This window comes from Xenopus tropicalis, chromosome 7 (genome assembly GCF_000004195.4).
Source record: "Xenopus tropicalis strain Nigerian chromosome 7, UCB_Xtro_10.0, whole genome shotgun sequence".
NCBI classification, from domain to species: Eukaryota; Metazoa; Chordata; class Amphibia; order Anura; family Pipidae; genus Xenopus; species Xenopus tropicalis.
The window spans coordinates 74,303,793-74,325,568 of NC_030683.2; the positions used below are offsets into that span (position 1 = coordinate 74,303,793).

Sequence of the window (21,776 nt, forward strand, 5' to 3'; positions counted from 1 at the left end):
ACCACTAAATCTGCAACCTCTAATACAACACAAGACACTGACAGGATGGTCTACAATATTCCTTCCTAAATTCCTATACATTCTTACTAACTCATTGGGGCACATTCATTAAAGTACAACTGGTCCGAATACAAACAATTTGTATTTTTTTTAAAGGTTACAACCTTTGCATATTTTCTGCGACTTTTTCTTACTTTGTGAAAAAAAGCGCGACAATATCGTATTGTCGCACCAAGTACAAAAGTTTCGGATTCATTCAAGCTTCGGTATCATGACTTTCCTTGGCCAGGTAGGAGCTGCAGAGTGCCATTGAGTCCTATGGGGGGCTTTCAAAATCATGCACAGAAGGATCAAAGTCAGAAAGGTTTTCCTGCATTTTACGATCGTTCAGATACAACAAAAATCTTACTTTTCGGCCATGATACGACCAGGGACGATTTTTTCGGATTTTCAAATACAAATTTTTCATACTTTAAAAAGCACAGTACAAAAAAATTGTATTTGATATGATTTTTTGTATTGTGCATTTTAAACGTACAAAAATCGTACTTTGATAAATCTGCCCCATCATGTTAAATCCCCAAATCTACCCTACAAATGATAGATCATACAAGAAGACTTTGCCAGGGCCCAAAAAACCCCAACGGTAGCCAGAACCACACTGCATGCTCCAGTAACACAGCTAGGCTTAGTAATTCCCAACTTTGACTACTACTATCTTGCTTCCAATTGGAAAACGTTTGATACCGAAAACCCTGCCTCTCTGTTAGAAGCCATATACTTTGGCTCCATAGAATCACTACACCACGCCCTATACAGACCCAGGAAATCCCTACCTTTACTTCCTCTCCCAAAAACAACATGGGATACTCTGTCTGTACAAGATTACTAATAGAGATCTCATTCTCATCGGACATGCCTCTGCGGCAATACAAGAGCAAAGCCTGTACTTATTAGCATACAAGTTCAGTTGGTGGGATGCTCAGTAGTGATGAGCAAATCTGTCTTGTTTCGCTTCGCTGAAAATTCATGAAACTGCTGAAGAAAAAATTCCTGAAAAATTCCCAAAATGCATTAGTCACAGGCTGCTATCGTGCACCAATTTTAATGCCCGCAAAACAATTTTTAGGTTCATGACTTTTTTCTCACTCCAAACTTAAATTCAATGGGCGTCTTTTCTCTGCAAATCTTTTGTTACAGTAAATTTTTGCTGCAGTTCCGGGAAAACATTTGCAGAAATACGAATTTTCCCTGCGAATCCTTGCCTGGCGAAAACATTTGCTCATCAGTGATGCTCAGTAACTGCTTCAGTAGTTGGCAGTAACTCGCGCCAAGCCGCTCTGTTCTGCGCACGCACCAGTTTCGGCCCATTTTTGCGCAAAAACTGACGGATGCGCATTGCATTTAAATAGACGCCGCGGCCTTCAGTCCAGTGCAAGGTGATCGTTCTCCCTGAGTGACACTAAGCGGTTCCTGTTGTGATTCTGGTTTTTGATCTGTGCTTCTGTTCCTGACTTCGGCTTCCTTCTGACTTCTGATTGAATTCCCGGTTCCTGACCTTCGGCTTGTTCTCGACCATTCCTGATTGCTGCCTGTCCTGACTTTGGCCTGCCTTGTGACTACGCTTTTTGCTTGCTCCTTGTAACCTGTCTGCCATCTCAGCAGAGACCTGTGTCCCAGCTATTAGCACCTCTGCTACTCTGCATCTGAGCTCACCCTGTCTGCATACTCAGGATCTGAGTACTCATTGGGAGGCATAGGGGAGTGCTTCCGTCGTCCATTCCCAGTGTGACAAGTAGCTGACAGAGGTAAGCCTGACAGATTATTAGTTTAAAACTATTTATGCCAAAACATTTGTCTATTAATATTCTTGCTTCTTCCAAACTTGTCTTTTTCTTCCATTTTTGTAGATGAAATTATGGCCATATCTGATTATCTGAGATGTGAATACCAGTATATAAATGACAACGCTTACAAAAATACTATGTTGATACCTCATATAATAAAGCTGCCAAAAATAAGCAAAAAGGCTTCTGGTTGAAGCAAAAGGTAAGTTAATACATTTGACTTTAGATTATAAACATTGATTTCTTAGAAGAGCAGATTCACTGCAGACTAGAATTACATGTACTGTGATTTTACTTTCACCACCTTCAACACACAAAACTTAAATTTATTATAATTAACTCTCACTTAAGATGAGAATAGTGCTCGAAAAAACGGTTTATACAGTATGCTTATGACCTCCGAGAGCTGTGAGAATTTCCAATCTGCATACAGTGTTAATCCTATAAATAACTTACTGAACAGATCTTGAAGCATCACATATCCTACAGAAAATATGCTAAAGACCTCTTCTTTATTCGCCAACACACTTTCAGAGTTCAAATGAGCCTTCATTATAAAATCATTTCCCCTTCAAATGTTCTTGTTTATTTTATCTAGACTGCAAACCTTCTATGCCTTAAACCATGTGCTGATTTTAGTGCATTCCATCAGCTCAGAAGATATAGAATAATCCTCGCCTCTCCTTGCTTTGATTGCTGTGATTATGGCACTTTGTATGTAGTGGGCTACAAGACTCTACATAATTACTCTAATATTTAATTGTACTATACAGCTCTAATAGCCTGCCAATAATTAGTATATTGCAAAGCCTTAATGCTATAAATAAGAATTCTTGTCTTTTTTTTCTGTCTTTATCTATTACCAAAAATATGGTAATGAGACTGCATTAATCCAGGTCCAGAAATGGCATTGTATGTCACAACTGTAATCTTCAATAAGGAATATGAGTCTTTGCATGTGGCAACATTTTCACAAATATGTGTTAGAAATTTAGCTATCTGTTTTAATTTGTCAAAAAAAAAAATCACATTTTGGTGCATGTGGAAAATATCTCCATTGACTCTAATGCATTTGGCAGAAGAAAAAATTCTCATTGACTTCAATGCATTTGGCATGAGAAAAAATGGTCACTGACTTCAGTAAATTAGGGCCAAGAAGAAACATGAGAAAAATGTGCACTGAAGTTCGTTTCACTTTGCAGCACTGGAGCAAATCTGTAATATGGGAGATATTCACATGGGGCAAGAAAAAGACCACATGGGGGTAGAAGGGATAAGAAGTAGCATGTGGTATATGGGGAAATGAGGACAGCATAGTACCTTACAAGAAGGAAAGGCACAATGAAAAATAAAAAAAAAAATCGAATGCTGAGAATCGAGGAGCAAGGTGACAGACTGTGAGGAAGGATAGGACAAAATAAAACTATATAAGAGAAAAAGAAAAAAAGGGACAAAAGTGGGAGAATGTGTGGAAGGCCCATAGACATAGAAATGGTTGAAAGGTACATTTTAAAAATTGCTTTATACATGGATACTATGTGGAGTGTGATGGAGGGGTGTGCCCTGTGCCAGTTTACCTAGGGCAGTGATCCCCAAACAGTGACTCTTGAGCAACTTTGCTCACCAACCCCTTGGATGTTGCTCTCAGTGCCCTCAAACCAGGTAGTTATTATTGAATTACTGACTTGCTGGCAAGTTTTGGTTGAATAAAAACAAGATTTACTACCAAATAAAGCCTCCTGTAAGTTGATAGTGTGCATAGAGGCCACCTAATAGTCAACCCTCTATTTGGCACCTCCATGAACTTTTATGGTGCTTGTGTTGCTCTCCAAGTCTTTTTACATTTGACTGTGGCTCACGACTAAGATAGGTTGGGAATCCCTGGCCTAGGGCATCAAACTACCGAGTGTGCCCATTGATGCAGAGAACCTGTGCCTAAAGGATTAGGCCTAGACATGTTATTGATGCTAAGCATCCCAACACGGACATTTTTTAATGCTACTGCATCCATTCTGTGTTAAAATGCAAGCCCAATGACACTTGTTTTAATGCATCACCCACAAATGCTTTAGATACATATCTATCTCGTGGGCCCAATTACACTGGAATTGTGGGGGGGAGATCAATGTATCTGACTCACACCCAAAATTATAATTTTTACTGTCTTCTTGCTTGTTGATAAAGTTAATGAGTGAAGGGAACTTGCCATAAAAGCTGTAACATGGAATAAAAAAGGCCTGTATAATATGATGTATACTATAATATTGCTAATGAACCTGCCATTACAGGTCTACAAAACCCTTATCTGGGGGATGCATATAGTTGTCTGCTAAAGGTTGTAACTTTAAGGGGTGAGAATCTTAAATGTAATAGCATGTCTAACCAAAGCTATTCCTTTTAAATATATTGCTATTTCATTTTATTAAAATAATAAAGAAAGCTAAATATATTGTTAATGAAAATATTTTTTTCATTTTCTGCAGAGCAGGATGATGTTCCTGTCATGTACGGTAAGACTTTAGCTAAACAATTTTATTGTTATTGCTAATTTTTATTACTTATCTTTCCATTCTGTCCCCCTAATATTGATATTGCAGTCTTTCTTGGTTTTTATGTTTTCCTACAAATCTTTGTGGACATACAAACCAAAAACCTCTAGAACCGCCAATTAAATAGAGACTGTTACAATTTGCCTAGGACAGCTCCCACTGACTTTTACATGACTTTGACAGCTTTTAGATGGCAAAGTTTTGTATTAGTGTTTTTCTTGGTTTTTAATTAAATCTTTTTTACATGAAATAAATTTTGTGCAAACAAAACAGTAATTGTGAAAAAAATACAAATGTTAGTAAATGCCCCCTAAAAGTTAAGTTAAATGTACTAAACCACCACTTTTATGAGCCCATTGGCCAAATAACCATGGCAATTGTTAGACCTCATGTAAATCATTTACAAATATCCAGTTTCAATGAGAATGTCAGTGACATCCAGTTGACTTTGCTCCAGGCCTGCACCCTGCTTACCTCTAAACATCTCAAAAAGAAAACAAGTGTCTTACAAAGAAATCTATTTAAAAAAAAGGAAGTGGCTTTATGTTCCACACTGGAGAAACAGCTGCTATAATGTCACATCTGCTGAATAAATGAATTCTACTGATATTATTCAAAAATAGTAGCAAACTAGTGTATATGGTATTGCAAGCCTAACAGGGCATTTGTATAAAAAAGTGCATTCTAACAGATTGTCATAGTAATAGGAATACACACAGAATCCATCTGCTGATGGCACAAACCGCATCTGTTTTAGGCAATGCAGCCAAAATGTGTGCCACAGTTGAGGTTTGAAAACAGAAAATACTTTATCAGGATAAAAAGTAAAAGAGTAAAAACTCTGCATTTTATCATGGCCATGTGCAGAAAATCTGAGAATCCATGATGCACTGTGAGAGCTTCATTCAAGATGATCCAAAATTTAAGTTGTCAGAGCGATAAGAATGTAGAATGGGAAAGATTTAAGATTTAATGGCATATTTAAGTAATAATTTAAGAATAAATTGGTAAATGATTGAATGCCATTAATAATTTTACAAATGAGCAGGTGGGGGAAATTTCAAAATACAGACATCATAAAATGTAATTCACAGAAAATAATATTTAAAAATTCAGTAAGGGGTAATTTACTAATCCCTGGGGTGCAAGTGCTAGAGTGCTAAGGGCTGCAAGTGTAGGGGTTCATTTTGCCCCCACAAAAATCATATATCATAGTGAGAGATGGGTTCAATCTGACCTTTATTTAAATAAAATCTCCTTTCCTCTCCACTTATAAATCAGGGGTCCCCAAACTTTTTTTTACCAATGAGTCACATTCAAATGTAAAAAGAGTTGGGGAGCAACACAAGCATAAAACATGTTCCTGGGTGTGCCCCTATATGGACTGGCAGCCAACAGGAGGTTCTGTTTGGCAGTACATCTGGTTTTTATGCAACCAAAACTTGGCTCCAAGCCAGGAATTAAAAAATAACACCTGGTTTGAGATACTGGGAGCAACATCCAAGGGGTTGGAGAGCAACATGTTGCTCCTTAGCCACTGGTTGGGGATCACTGCTATAAATGAAATGCATTGTTTAACATTTCTACAGTATTTACTGTCTCCTCAATTAAAAGTTTGTAAGGCCTTAGTCGCAAGATGACATGGAACATGTACCCTCATGAAAATATTCTCAATGCAATGTCTGCAAGTGTAACGAAGATTTCAAATCAGGCTATAGAAACTGAGAAATCCTCGTAACAGAAAAATATAGGCTTGTAATCGACGGAGCACAGTGATCTCTTCCCAAATCAGTTTAGACTGTAAATGTAATGAATACATTAAATGTAGCTACAGTTTACATGTTCAGAAAATGCTTATTTCCAATTTTTAAATTGGGGTCCCTGAGCCCACAGCCTTAAATCTATTGTTGGTGAAGCTACAATGTTATTGTTATGGCATTTTTTTAAATGTATTATTTAATTATGTCCTCTCCTATTTGTTTTCCAGTCTCTTATTCTAACTGATGCTTGGTTGCTACGGTAAACTAAACCCAAGCAATCAGATTGCTGTAGAACAAAAAGCTAAATAATTTAAAAAACACAGAGAAACAAAATATTATGACCAATTGCAAATAGTCTCAGAAAAGCACTGTCTACATAACAAAAAGTACATTTAAAGGTGAACTATGCCTTTAAAGGCGAAGGAAAGGTAAAAACTAAGTAAGCTTTATCAGAAAGGTCTTTGTAAATACAGCCATACGCACTCATAGAGTGTTTCTAAGGCTTTTTACCCAGGTATGATTAAGATTTCTGCAGAATAAATATAGCGTTCTAGGTGGCACTAATGTGGCAAATCTATTGGCAGTAAAATGTCAAAATGACTTGGGCATCTAGCCCTGAAGACCTAGGAAAAAAGTTGCTTTAGAAATCTAACCCTGATGTTTGTGCACAACAGCTCCCAGCATGCTTAAAGTATGCTGGGATTTATGGTTCTGTCATGTTTGGGTAAGCCCTGATTCAACAACAATATTTTGGTGAGATCTAACCAAAAATGACCCGTACTTCTCTGAGCATTTCTATACTTAACAATTTACAAAAATGCAATTTGTGAGGTTTTTGCTTTTCAGATAGCTTTGGGCTGAACTGAGAGTCAGCAACCCCATAGGTAACTGAAGACAGAGTGTGTAGAAAGTGCCTGCATAGTCTGGGTTGTTTACACTCTGATTTTCAAAAACAGCTGCTGAATGTAAATGTTAAAAGTGCAGAGAACTATTTGGAGTAAGTTTACATCAGTTCAGTTTTTTTTTGGATTAGACACCCTTTAACAATACATGGTAATACAGGATAAACATTTATATATATATATTGTGGTAGAATGGCCCAACAAATGAGAGAAAAAGTGAGTTTTCCCTTCAAGTTCTCCATAGTGGGAGATGTAACCTTTGAGGGAGAGGTTGATGGAATGGGTTCTCGGTTTAATGGGTTTTGCTTCCTACCACTGCAAGGATCAGAGGGAGACTTGACTTGAGAAAGCGACCAAGAGACTGAGGATCTAAGGAGAGGAAAGGAAAGCCAGGAGGCTGAGCTAATTCCCCAGAAGTGTTGTGAGTACAGGGGTGACCCCAACATTTGTGTTTTCCCACTGGTGGTCCACAAGGGGCCCAGGTTAGTGAGGGAACTAATCTAATGTGTGAAGGTAGTGCCCAGAGGGCAGGATTTATTTTTATGATTTGTGTTTTGTATGCTGCAATGGGCACCCCTGTATAAATAAACTGCCTTAAAGCCAAGAAAGTGTCTGGCCTGGATCCCGCTAGTGTACAATATATATACACTGCCTATAGTTATATAGATCCCTTAATGATATTAGACTCAAGTATATTAATAGGGTCTGGGTGAGAGGAGACTACTAGATCCTTCAAAGTGCAATAGTGCAATAGTGCAAAATGCTCTCTGTCGCTACTTTGCTCGTGTGAATAGAGCCCTCAGGGGAGCTACACAATATGAAACTAAAGTCCCGGCCGGGAACTTACTTGAAATAGAAGTGGAAAGAAACACGAGTTCCGTGCCGCTAGCTCACGCCGTTTGTTCGGCGGCATCACTACTGCAGCGCTTCCTGCTTGTACGGATTCCTATTTAGACCACTTGTGTGTTAATCACAACCAATAATATATAAAATGATCTTGCGGGCCGGATAAAATTACACGCCGGGCCGGATGTGGCATATGGGCAAGACCATGCCCCTTAGTGATCACCTGACCCTTGCATCAAATTTTCTGCAGAGCAGCATCAGGAGGCATAATCTAACCTATACTTAAGCCTGCTGCTCCCTACGCACAAGTTAGGGGACTAATAGGAGGCGGGAGGGGGTTAAGCCTATGTACCTCCCCCATGCTCCCTTACAATACATTGCTGACCAATGTACTTAGCAGTGCTCTGAAATAGAGCACAGAGACCTGCAGCAAATATAAGAATACATCTTTAATGTTGCATAAATATAGTTGCTGCATTTTTGTCTCCTAATAATATATAAGGGGTCTTTTACTATTTCCCTGGGCTGAAGTTTAAGAGTGTGAATAGTTTTGCAGTTCTTCTGCCATGGGAAATGGGTGCACTGTGCACCTTATGGTGGATAAAAAAAATCTGCAAGCACTGTGCCCATTTTTTGCACTTTGTACACTGACTTGGAGGCCATAAATGACCCAATTAAGGTTTGCATATGAGTGTTCTTGGAGTGGTAGTCCATAAATATAGGTAAAATAAGGGCTGAATTAAAAAAAAAAGAAAAAATGTAGTTACAGAATTTGTATATTCCAAAATTTGTGAAATGATGTTTCGAACAAATAATTCCAAAATAAATATGCTGATCATGGCTTTGCGTGCCTAAAGTACTCCTGTTAGCTGGGAATATTTCAGTTGCTTAACATTAAATGGCCACAAAATTGTGACTCCCATCCACCAACAAAAAACATAAATTCTGCAATTATATGAGTTCATGTGCTCAGGTCTCATTTATGCTCCAGCGAGACTGAGCTGTATATATGTCCTAGTGAATACTTACAGTCCGGTTTAAGACGTGCAGAGGGTTGTAAAAAACACAGATGCTGAATTAATTGACTGCGTGACACTCTGCGGCTGATTGAGCTGATAATGGCAAGATCTGACCTTTTTCTATTTTCTAATTATGCATATCTCGGCTGTGAGGAATACATGATTTTTGTTCTAATGATGGCTAATGTCGCTGGCCTTTTCATCATCTTTACGCCAGAACAATTTTTTCAAATTTACATGGAAGCAGAAGTAGTTTAACACAAGGTAAGATCATGACGATAGCACAAGGCTAAGCCTGCACCATTTATTTCCTTGCTACTCTAAAAAAAAACCTATATTTAAAAGAAATATATGTTTTTTTTGTCAGCAAGTACAGATTATGCACAATGTCAGATGCTTTTAATGAGCTACAAAAATGCCTTCAAAGGTTGGTTTTGATGATTTAGAGTATTATTAGTATTAAGTGATATTACGTTGTTTATAGTTTAGTAATGTGTCTAACCTAACATCCAAGGGTGGGACAATGAACATGATTTGTAATTTGGGCTTATTACCTTGTGTTAATAAAAGCCACCTGTGCTTTTTTTGCAGATAAACCAAACCTTTGCACTGGTGGGGGTCCACACAATTGAATTAGAAAGGTTCTAAAGTAATCTGAAACTTGGATGAGTAAATGAGGACTAGGGGTTGAAAAGAAAGGTCATATACAATCCCCGGAAAGGTCACCATAGAAACTCTATTATTCTCTTGGACTGGAGTATCCTTTTAGCAGACATTGAATAATTTAGGAAGCAACATGAAATTCAGGAAACGCTTTATTCTATAGTATGGAGTCCTGTTAGACAGAGAACAAATTTCTTGTTCAAAGGAATTTGTACGTTAAAACTGGGTAGTTATAAAGCAAATTGCAAGTAGTGTGTATGCTGGGTAGCTTTGCAGTTTATGAATAGTGATGAGCGAATCTGTTCCGTTTCGCTTCGCCGAAAAATTTGCGAATCTTTAAAAAGATCCGCGAAACGGCGAAAAATTCGCGAAACGGCGAAAATGTCGTGCGACAAAAAAATTTGTCGCCCGCGGCTATTATTTTGTCGCGTGGCTATTGTTTCGTCGCCCGCAGCTATTATTTTGCCGCGCGGCTATTGTTTCGTCGCACGCGGCTATTACTTTGTCGCGCGGCTATTGTTTCGTCGCCCGCGGCTATTATTTTGTCGCGCGGCTATTGTTTTGTCGCACGCGGTTATTATTTCGTCGCCCGCGGCTATTATTTCGTCGCGCGGCTATTCTTTTGACGCCCGCGACAATTCTTTTTTGACGCCGGCGACAATTTTTGGACGTGCGGCGAATTTTTCCGCTGCGAATTTTTTCATCCGTTTCGCGAAACAATCCGCCAATGGCGAAACGCGGAAATTCGCCGCGAATCCATGCCTGGCGAAACATTTCACCCATCACTATTTATGAATATCGTTATTATATCTCAGGCCAGGGGGATTAAACTCTACAGCATCCAGTAACCCAATGTGGCTAGTAGCCACTCTCTTATTCAGGAATACATTCCACTGCTCCTGTGCAAGCACAGTAGTGCTATTTGTATTCCAAGAAACAGATGACAAATGAAACTCAGGACTATGCTGCAAATTATTTTTAAAGAGTAAAACACTACAGGGCTCATTTACATCTGCAAGTGCAGTGATCAAAGTGCAATTTTAAGCGCAATTACCATGTTTTTTCTTTTACTACCAGAATTCCAGCATTGTGCGTGCAAAAACAGGCTGAATCCACTGCAATTGCACTGCTTAAATCACTGCAATTGTATGTATACTTCATTGCAAATGGCCGGCAGAATATTTTCAAAGTGTCAGTTGGATGACTAGAGAAATTTCTTAAAGAGAAAAACAGCAAGCCCAGTTGATTTGACATATTACTATAGATATGTTTCAAGTGTATTTATGGAATATACTTTCTAGCAGGACAGCAGCTTCTTCTACTTAAACCTACTTTTACCTGGCATGGTTTTAAAAATGCTTCATTATTTAAATATATAAAGCTAAAAATATCCCAACAGCCGAGAGGTGTCATAAAACCCATCTAACATCTACCAGTAATAAATTGTGCTGAGACAATATACTACTATAGTAATAGAGCTAAGTGCCAAAATCTGATTTTTTATTTATGGTGTTGTGTACATAAATATGTGGAAATGGTGCAAAATAAGAATGAGTACAAGTAATAACAGGCAATGTCACAGTGATGTTGAGATGTACTCTCCTCCTTTAAAATCTTCCCCAAGAGCAAATTGCTTAAAATGACGTGCACGTTCTAAGGCGAACGTAAAAATGACTGTGGCTGCTAATCAGGAACGACCGCTTTGTGAGAGAAATTCCATCATCATTTCTTAGACATTTGCAAGATCGGTGATTAGCAAAGCGTGGCAGGTACTAAAACACACTTGCAAGAGGTTGTATATGAGCTCATTGAGATTTGTAATGTGGCCTGCCGTCTAAACTGGGAATTATGGAATGGTTTGCTGAAAGCTAGCAGTAAACATTTACCCAATAAATCAGCAGCAAACTGCTGACTGTTAGGGTTTGCTCCAGTGAAACTCCATTTGTGCCGTCTTCTCTTACCGCCATCCTAGAAGCAGGTAACTTCTTAAAGGTACTTATGAAACCAAAGACAGGACCACAAATATAAACAACTAAACAAATTGTGCTTATAGTTGGAGAGATATACTGTCATTTTTTTATATAATTATATGAAAGGTTTCATATCTTGTTCAAATTAACATATGCAAATACAATGGACTATTCAGCAAGCCTGAGGAAAGTAATTTATTTTGGCATTATCAATCCTTATTTTGTCTTGTAATAGATTACACTGCCTTGTAAAAACAAACGGTCTCAGTAGTGAAATGTCTGCTGCCCTAAAATAAAAATACTCTACACTCCATTTCTCATTATAGGACATTCCAGGTTCTTTGGGCAGAACTTGGCTAATATTTTCTATGTAAAAATGATACTCAATTCTAATATTATTAAAAAAGATGATAGCTAAATAGACAAAAAGGCTGGGACTTTTCCATAAAAGGTGGGTGCCACGCGTCTTTTTTATGCTTTTTTTTTACGAGACTGCGTTTTCTATGCCTAGCGAAAACAATCGCTCACTAATAATGGAAGGTTGGGCATGTTAATATATAAGGGATAGGAAGAAAGAAATGAGTTACTGTAGGCTTACAGTTAAAGGTGGTTATGTTCTAACTGTGTATTACTTCAAGCATTATGGCAGCTGCCTCTCAGATGAAGGATGGTTTATGTAGATAAGTAGAGGGAGGATGCTTTCTGTAACAATACTTCACTGTCTATTTAGAGCATGTTCACACATCCTTTGTCCATATGGCATCATTACAACTGCATCATGGGTTACTGACATTCACTCGTTTTATTTTTATAACATACACTATATTTTATAAAAGACAATTTCTCATTTTTTAGCAATTTTGGCAGGTGTTGTCAATTATTCCAAGTCCTGTGAAATTCTTAATCTATTTAAAAGACTTACCAGTATTTAGTAATTTGAATACAAATTCAAGGCACTATGCAGCTTTTTTTTAAACAGGCTATTGTCACATGGTACAAAGAGCACCAATCCACCCTGATTAAACTGGGCATTTAAGAACTGAAATCAATTCCTCTCAATGCGCACACTGGGACTGGAGCAGACTGGGGTGACAAAAAGATAAAATATACACGGTTTCCTATTAAATAGAAGAATACAATAATGTTTGTGATAGTTGTTGGATTAAGAGACAATTAGCTATTAGCTACATAAGGGGTCCTTTACATACACCCCTAACAGAAATTCAGCAATGTCAGAGATAATCAGTTGGAGTTTCCATGCATGAAGGATGCTGATTTGCATAATCTCGGCTATTTGGACACACGCAAAGAGGGAATCACAAACTGTTCCTTTAAAGCCTCAAATTATATATAAATATATCATAGTTTAATGACTCCATACATGTACAATAAAACATGGCAAATACACAAATATAAACAACATTTGTATAAATACCAACTTGGGAAAATTTCCAAAGACAGATAGCAAACTGATCAATAGTATTTTTGTAAAAATTTTCATCTGCGGGGACTCAAAATAATTGCTAACTGGTTGCTATGGGCAACTGCACTAGTGCAATCCAACACCAGTTTTAGTAAATTAACCTTTGTTTAATGTGTTAAAAAGATATTTGTTTTTTTGTAATTCAGGATAAATGATGTTTCTCTGACTATAACTAATGTATTGAAGGCATGAAATGAAATGAAATGAAAAGAAGAGGGAACAAACTGGGCGCAAAAGCCATTTTTTGTTGAGGTTTTAATTTGTGCTGCGTTTACATTCCCTTGGCTAATTGGCAGTAAGAAAAGGAATCAAATACCACCAAAACATTGTAAATTCTAATGAATGACTTGAGACAAACAATTCTCCATTCAAACCACCAATGTAGTGTGCTGCATGGTCTGTTTCTTCTTGTAGAACTAAGTGAGCCTGTATTTGCAGCAGACAAGTGAATTGGGAGGGCAGGTCCCATAATACTGAGGCACCAAATTAAACAATATCATTCTATAAGTGCGCTATCTGAATGTTTAGGATATTCTACAGAAATTAATGAATATTATCATGTTAAAGTATAGGCAAAAAGAAGTGACCTACTAGGTTGTCGAGTTCAGGGTCCTCACTGAAAAATGGTTTGTGTTCTTGTTCCTGTTGGTGAACAAAGTTCTCAATATCCACATCAAAACTGGCAGATGTTATACACTCAGAGCCCTGGGTGGCCTGTTCGCACTTCTCAAACAGTAGTGTCAAAAGTGGGAAAAGCGGATGTCTGCAAGGAAAAACAGAAAAATTAATATCTGCCATGCTAAGTATTATGGTGTGTTCAGGTTATTTATAGCTTGGCTATAGATGTTGCACTAAAGTGCCATAGCTAAAAAAAAAAAAGTGTATAGATGCATCTAAAAGAAAAAAAACACAGGTGCAAAAAAAAAAAATGCAGACTTTTTGTTTCTCAAAGAGTAGGTTGAGAAAAAACTTGAACCAAATAGTCGACTTTTTTTAACAGTAAAAAGAGACACTGAAAAGAATCACATACTTCTACTAATTTTCAATGAAGGTGAAAAACTTAAATGTTTTGGTAAACTGGGAAAATAAACTACAAAGGGAAGTTTGATAAACTTCATGTTGGGTTGAAAAACATGAAGTCACTGAATGGGCTCTGCCCACTTTCTCTGACCTTGGACCACAGTTATATAGTAAAAACCACTGTGCAAAGTTTGGGGACCCTGGTTTTAAGTGTCTGAATGGCAGCAACTTAAATTTCCCCACCGAAAGTCAACAAGTGACATCTGATTGGCGGTTGGGGGCTCCACCCCCTTTTTCTAACCTGGAACTGCAGTTACCCAGTGACTAACTTTGCAAAGTTTAGGGACCCTAGGATTAATAGTTAAAGAACTGCAGCAGTTAAAATTCAAACCAATAAAAGTCAATAGGTGAACTGTGATTGGTGGTTGGTGGGTGTGTCCACATTTCTAACCTTAAGTCGAAGTCACCCAGTGACAGACAGTGGGCACCCTAGCATAAATAGTGTGAGAATGGCAGCATTTAAAATTTAAACCAATAAAATTCAATGGATGAAATCTGATTGGCTGTTAGTGGCCCAACCCACTTTTCCTATTTTTGCCCCAGTGACGAACTTTGCAAATTTAGGGGACTCAGGCATTAAAACTGTGAGACTGACAGCATTATACACTTCACCATTGAAAGTAAATAGGTGAAATGTTATTGGTTGTTGTTGGTCCCGCCCACTTTTCTAAACTTGGAACATAGTCACCCAGTGAAAAACTGTGCAAAGTTTGGGGGCCCTGACATTAAACATGTGAGAATGGCAGCAGTAAAAATTTCCCCACTGAAAACAATGAAAGAAATGTGCTTGGCTTTTGGCGGCCCCGCCCACTTTTTCTAACCTTGAGAACGAACTCACCCAGTGTCTGACTATGCAAAGTTTGGGAACCCTGCCAACAATCTAATAAAAATCAATAGGTGAAATCTGATTGGTTGTTGGTGGCTCCACCCACTTTTCAAAACTAAAACTGCAGTCCCCTAGTGACCAACTGTGAAAAGTTTGGGGACCCTGGTGTTAATTCTGTGAGAATGGCACCAGATTGAATTTCCCCATTGAAAGTTAAAAGGTAAACTCTGATTGGCTGTTGGTGGCTCCGCCACATTTTTTTCTTACCTTGAACCACAGTTACCTGGTACCTAACCCTGCAAAGTTTGGGGACCCTGGTGTTATTACTGTAAGAATGGCAGCAGGTTGGATTTCCGCCAAGTCATTAGGTAAAATCTAATTGGCTGTTCACAGCTCCGCCCACTTTTGGGCATCCAACAATCATCATATTTTCATTCAGGCTGACCCCATGACTATGTGATTCAAGTTTGGGGAGTGTAGCCTCAAAGCTGTAAGATTGGCAGCAGTTTCAATTTCCTCATTAAAGTCAATGGGTGAAATTTGATTGGCTGTTGTTGGCCCCTCCCACTTTGGGGTCATCCAACAAATGTCCCTGTTTCATTTGGGGTGACCCCATTATTATGTTATTCAAGTTTGGGGGGTGTAGCTTCAAAGTTGTAAGTGCGGCAAAATCTTCCCTGTCAAAGTTAATGGAAAAATTGGGTTGTTCAGAGCGGCGCCACAAAAAGACGGGGGGGCGGGATCACTTAGAAAAGCGCAAGCACCCTGCTCTGCTATAGGGCGAAGAAGTGTGGGGAGTTTGGGTGCTGTACCCCTAAAACTGTAGGAGGAGTAGCGTTTAGAATATGGGGGGCACTAAGAATAAGAAGAAGCGGAAGAATAAGCCAAAGTCGAAGAATAGTATGTTGGGGTTTTCAACCCAACACAATAAATTTGTTAGAGAATATTTCTTTAATCTCTATACAACCTTACCAGTTTTTAACCCTTTCCCTGCCAACGACGTATGGCGTACGTCGTTGCAGGGAAAGGCTTTATCTGCCAACGATGTACGCTGTACGTCTTTTGGCAGATAAAGATTCTCTCTGCCGAAGCGGCTTGCGCCACGAGCCCGGGGGGCTGTCATGTCGGCCCTGCAACGCGATCATCTCAGGGCCCTCCCCCCAAGCAGCAGACGCGATCGCATTGCGTCTGCTGCTTGGCCCCGCTTCCTGCTCCCCCCCCCCAAGAGCTGCCCACTCACCGGGACTGCAGCAGGAGGGCCAGCCATGCGATCTGGATCTTCTGTACAGGTAAGTGTGTTTTTATTTATTGTATTTACACACTAACACTCATTTACACACATTTATACCTACATACAGCACACAATTTAGCACTTTTTTTGGTTTATTGTTTTTTTTGTTTTTTTCATTTTGCACACTAATATACACTTATATACACACTTACATACTGTCACACTACTTTTACATATCTACACATGTGTACTGTATACACAAACTTTTTTTTGTATTTTTTTTTCCATTTTACTGCTTGTTTTTAGTTTATTTTCCTTGAAAACTGTTTATTTTGACAGCGTGACTATTGTATCAGATATTCTGACCCCGTGTGACTTATTTTGACTTATTTTGTTGTTTCGCTGATTTGCACAATTTTTGTGGTTTTATTGCATTTTTAACCCAGTATTAGTATTCCTGATCTGTTTTTAGCATAGCTTTGCCATGTGTAACTTTGGTATACAAAATTAACTTTACCTATTTTGAATTAATCAGAATGTGTACTTTACAAAAATATATGGTTTTCTGGGGGTCTCTGTATAGTTAGGGGATGTTACAGCACATAATACGCTGACAGGGGGCTCTGTGTGCAAAAGCTGAGTTGGCAGGCGAGAAATCCTTATGCGCTATTTTCATTTTGGGGTCAGTACACACCACAGACTTTGGTATATCTATGCATATTGGGCATCAAACTGTTCAGTAGACCTTAGGTGTTCCTATTTGGGGTGATTTGCCTTTGTACGCAAGAAATTGTGTGAGATAAATGTGGCAAACTTCAACATTTTTAGGCGATTTTCTAAAATATAATAAAAATCGGCAAACTTAGGAAAGCTTTGCGGCTTGGTACTTTGGAGTAGAAAGACATGGGTACCCATTTTAGATTCGGGGGAATGTGTACTTTCCAAAAATATATGACTTTCTGTGGTGAGCGTACTTTTTTGTAGCATTATCCAACATAAAGGATGTAAATGTGTCACATCATATGGGAGTATGTTCCCATTGGGGCCCCTACATGCCACATATTTGGGTAAACCAATACATATTGGGCATCAAACTCTTCAGTGGACCCCTGGCATTCAAATTCAGGGTGTTTTATCTTGGTACTTAATGCTATGTGGGAGATAAGATGCTGCAAAGTGGAAGCTTTGAGCGGATTTTTGGAAATGTCATCAAAATTGCTAACTTTAGAAATGCTTTGCGGCTTGGTACTTTGGAGTAGAAAGATATGGGTACCCATTTTAGATTCAGGGGAATGTGTACTTTCCAAAAATATATGGCTTTCTGGGGTGAGCATACTTTTTACTAGTTTTATCCCACATACAGTATAATGATGTAAATGTATTGATTGAAATGACAGAAATGATAGAGCATTTGGGGGTATGTTCACATTGGGGTCCCTACATGCCACATACTTAGGTAAACCTATACATATTGGGCATCAAACTGTTCAGTGGACCCCTGGAGGGTGTTTTATCTTGGTACCTAATACTATGTGGGAGATAAGATGCTGGAAACTGGAAGCTTTGAAGGGATTTTTGGAAATGTCATCAAAATTGCCAGTTTTAGGAAAGCTTTGCAGCTTGGTACTTTGGAGTAGATAGACATGGGTACCCATTTTGAATTCAGGGGAATGTGTACTTTCCAAAAATATATGACTTTCTGGGGTGAACGTACTTTTTACTAGCTTTATCCCACATATAATGATGTAAATGTCTTGATTTTGCAGGAGCTGAAATGACAGAAATGATAGATCATATGGGGGTATGTTTACATTGGGGCACCTACATGCCACATACTTAGGTAAACCTATACATATTGGGCATCAAACTGTTCAGTGGACCCCTGGCATTCTTATTTAGGGTGTTTTATTTGGTTACTTTATGACCTGTAGGAGATAAGATACTATAGACTGGAAGCTTTGAAGCGATTTTTTAAAACGTCACAAATTTTGGGTTTTTGTTACAGAATTGGAATTACACCAAAATTTTACCATATTTTGAAAGCTTAGTTTGTCCTGAAAAAAACAATATATTGTTTTACTGAGTAAACTAAAAGTCCCCACGAGGAAAGGCCCCTAAAGTGAAACAGTGCCAAATGTTCAAAAACTGTCTGGCAGTAGAAGTTCCACTTTGGTCCAAAACGGCTGGCAGTGAAAGGGTTAATTGCCAAGTTTTTTCTGGTGCCTGTTTTTTTTTAATTCTATTAAAATATAAATATACAAATCCCACATATTTGAGGTTTCAGAAAATGCTTGTGCTTTTTTTGTGTCCATGTTGTTCTAAAATCAAGTAAAAAGCCAATATGATTTATTTGATATCTGCCCCTTAGTTTTTTTTATGGAAAAACAAGCTATGCTTTACAACAAACACAATACATGCTAATATTTGTATGGGTGTATATATTTATGTTCCTATGTTTCTTCCCACTCATTAGATATTGTTGCAGAAATCTACAATCCATGTATACATAATGTACCTTTAACCTAAAGGCAGAGAACTGTAAAAGCATAATACAGTTATTTTTGCAAATAAATTATTTTATTTTTTTTGCTTTCCTCCTTATTTTGGTCACGCATGGAAGTTTGGTTTTGTTAGCAAGAATTGGCTTGTTGCGGTACGCTACAGCAACCAATCAGCTGTTTGCATTCATCATTTCATGTACACTAGACCAGAAAAAACTGCCAGATTGTCAGTACAGGTATTGGACCCCTTATCCAGAAACCCATTATATATATAAGTTCCAAATTACGGAAAGGCCATCTCGCATAGACAATCAAATAATTCACATTTTTAAAAATGATTTCCTTTTTCTCTGTAATAATAAAATAGTACCTTGTATTTGATCCCAACTAAGATATAATTAATCCTTATTGAAGCCAAAACAATCCTTTTGGGTTTAATTACTATTTAAATAATAATTTATCTATAGTTTGAATAAATAATAATTTTAGTAAACTTAGGGGCACATTTACTAATCCACGAATCTGAATCCGAATGGGAAAAATTCGGATTGGAAACAAACATTTTGCGAACTTTTTTGTATTTTTTGCGATTTTTTCATCGGCGTTGCGACTTTTTCGTAAATTGTCGCAACTTTTTCGTAGCCGTTATGACTTGCGCGAATTGTCGCGACTTTTTTGTAGCCGTTACGATTTGCTCGTATATTGTCGCAACTTTTTCATATTGAGCGCTTGTAAACGGCGGGCAAACCTTTCAGACTTTGCATGATTTTGGAAGCCTCCCATAGGACTCAATGGCACTCTGCAGCTCCAACCTGGCCCAAGGAAAGTCACGATACTGAAGCTTGAATGAATCCGAAACTTTCATACTAGGCGCGACGGCTTCGAAAAAGTCGCAAGAATTCACGCAAGTCGTAACGCTACGAAAAAGTCGCGTCAATTTACGAAAAAGTCGTAACGGCTACAAAAAAGTCGCGAAATTTACGAAAAAAATCACAAAATACCGATCATTACGAAAAAACGCATTCGGACTCTTTTCAGACATTCGTGGATTAGTAAATGTTCCCCTTAAGGTAGGAGATCAGAATTATGGAAAGACCCCTATTCTGAAAAACCCAGGTCCTGAGCATTCTGGATAATGGGTCCCATACCTGTACTGGTGTCCTGGACCAGGGGTAAACTAAAAGATCTATTTACTAAATAAAAACTTAGCATAATCGATTTCTCATAATAACGTAAAACAAGCGAATAAAAAAAATGATACATCACTGCTGAGAAAATACTTGTGAGGTATATGAAAAAAAGTATTATAAAAATTAGGAGCAGTTCTTTCAAAAATGGAATGGGAGGTCCTGTAGAATATTCTGTAGAATTCCTATTGATTTATTTTCTATGAATTTAAATGAATGGATCAGATGAACAGATTGAATAACTGTAGTGACTTGATTAAAATTGAAATTACATTTTGCCTGAGACTAATAGGGATTCCATCAGATCCCCCCATTTTTTTTTTCACGTCAATTTGATAAATATCATTAAATTAACAATAATTAATATGAATAAAATGTGTTTTCAGCAAAAATCAATCAATATCTATTAAAATTCAATACATTGATTTGAAGATATTTTGTTATGGATTGAATGTTGAATTATTGAATTAATAATGCAGAATCACTGTAATATATGGAATCATATAAGAAAGTAATTCTGTGTGCATGTACAGCAAAGGGTGATATCTTTACTCATCTTCCACAATAATGTAACGCACGTGTACGTGGCCCCTAGTAAGACTGCACTGTTACCCAACATCTAAAACAACATACTGCAAAAGCAGCAGAATATTAGCATTGCTAAGCACACATCTAGCCTTGCTATATCCAACAGGGAAATGAAAATATCGTGCAGATTACAGTATGCAAGCAGGCAGCCAATATGAATGTTAAGAAAAGCCACATTCTTATTCATTTACAGCTGAAATGAGAAGTCATAATAAATCATTATCTAGCCATTTTGAAATCCATTGAACCTATAACTATCATAGCAATAAGAATATCTCATTTCCTATAAAACCACAGACAGTATTGTCCTTTGTGTGTTTTTTCTTTCTTTATTTTTTGAAGGCCAGACACTATAACATAATATGTCCGACAGTGAAAAAGCAAAGGGTTGCAGACTTGGAGTTCTAAGTAGTATTTTAAGCTGTACTTTGATTATAAAGTGGTCACTTTTCTTCCTCCCTTTTAGGAAAGGCACACTGTACAGTATAATGATTTAGTATTCATCTGTTGGTAAGTCCTAACAATTCTGTGCTATTGGTTAAAATGGCTTTTTATATAGTGGCTTTCCAAGCTGGGAGAGACCCCAAGGAGCCTTGGGATTTGCATTTGCCTATAATCGTATGCATGGGTTACCATTTACTGTATAATGCTGCTACTTATTACATTGAGATGTGTAATCTCTGGGCCACATATTTCAAACTAGTAATTAACCTGCAGTGCTTTAAAGATAATCCCTTTATCATCACAGTCTTACTTAACATGATGTTCCTAGTAATACAAGAATGATTGGGTGACCTGTAAAATTATGCTGGGTATTAATATGCAGATAACATAACTTTTTTTTTTTTACACTGATCTACCTCATCCTAATGTAAGAGATTTAACTCTCTGCAAACCTGCTTGTAAACTTGTAGGTGCATAATTATCCTGCTTAATTTGTCTCAGACTATAAGAATTGGCCCATATTCAATCTAAATTTTGCATGTTGTTAATAAAGTATAGAACACTGATAAAACCTGGTCATTCTAGACTGTTTATTTTCTGACATGTTAATCAGCCTAAATTTTCCACAGAGGAAACAGTGCACTGAAGTGACTAAAGAGCAAACCTTTTTCAAAAACAATATTAGATCATAATATGAATAAGTGAAACTGAAGGGTTAAAACTGTTCCAAAGGTCTAATTTGCAGCCACTAATGCTGCAGAATATTAGAACCTAATCTGCACTGATCCCAGTTTAATGCAAGACTCTCAGAGCTCTGAGCAGAATAAAGGGAGTACGAAAGGGAAAATAAAGCATGGCCGATGCTGCCGTAATTTAGGCA

The 21,776-nt window shown here is 37.8% G+C and overlaps 1 protein-coding gene across 5 annotated transcripts in view; it reads right to left on the reverse strand.

The window, feature by feature from the left end:
* Positions 1-21,776, reverse strand: part of pknox2 (PBX/knotted 1 homeobox 2) — a 327,926-nt gene that overhangs the window by 69,935 nt on the left and 236,215 nt on the right. For all 5 annotated transcript variants that reach the window (XM_031904840.1, XM_031904839.1, XM_031904841.1 and 2 more), the window contains 1 exon segment: positions 13,631-13,802. In XM_031904840.1, coding sequence (XP_031760700.1) covers positions 13,631-13,802 — 172 coding nt within the window.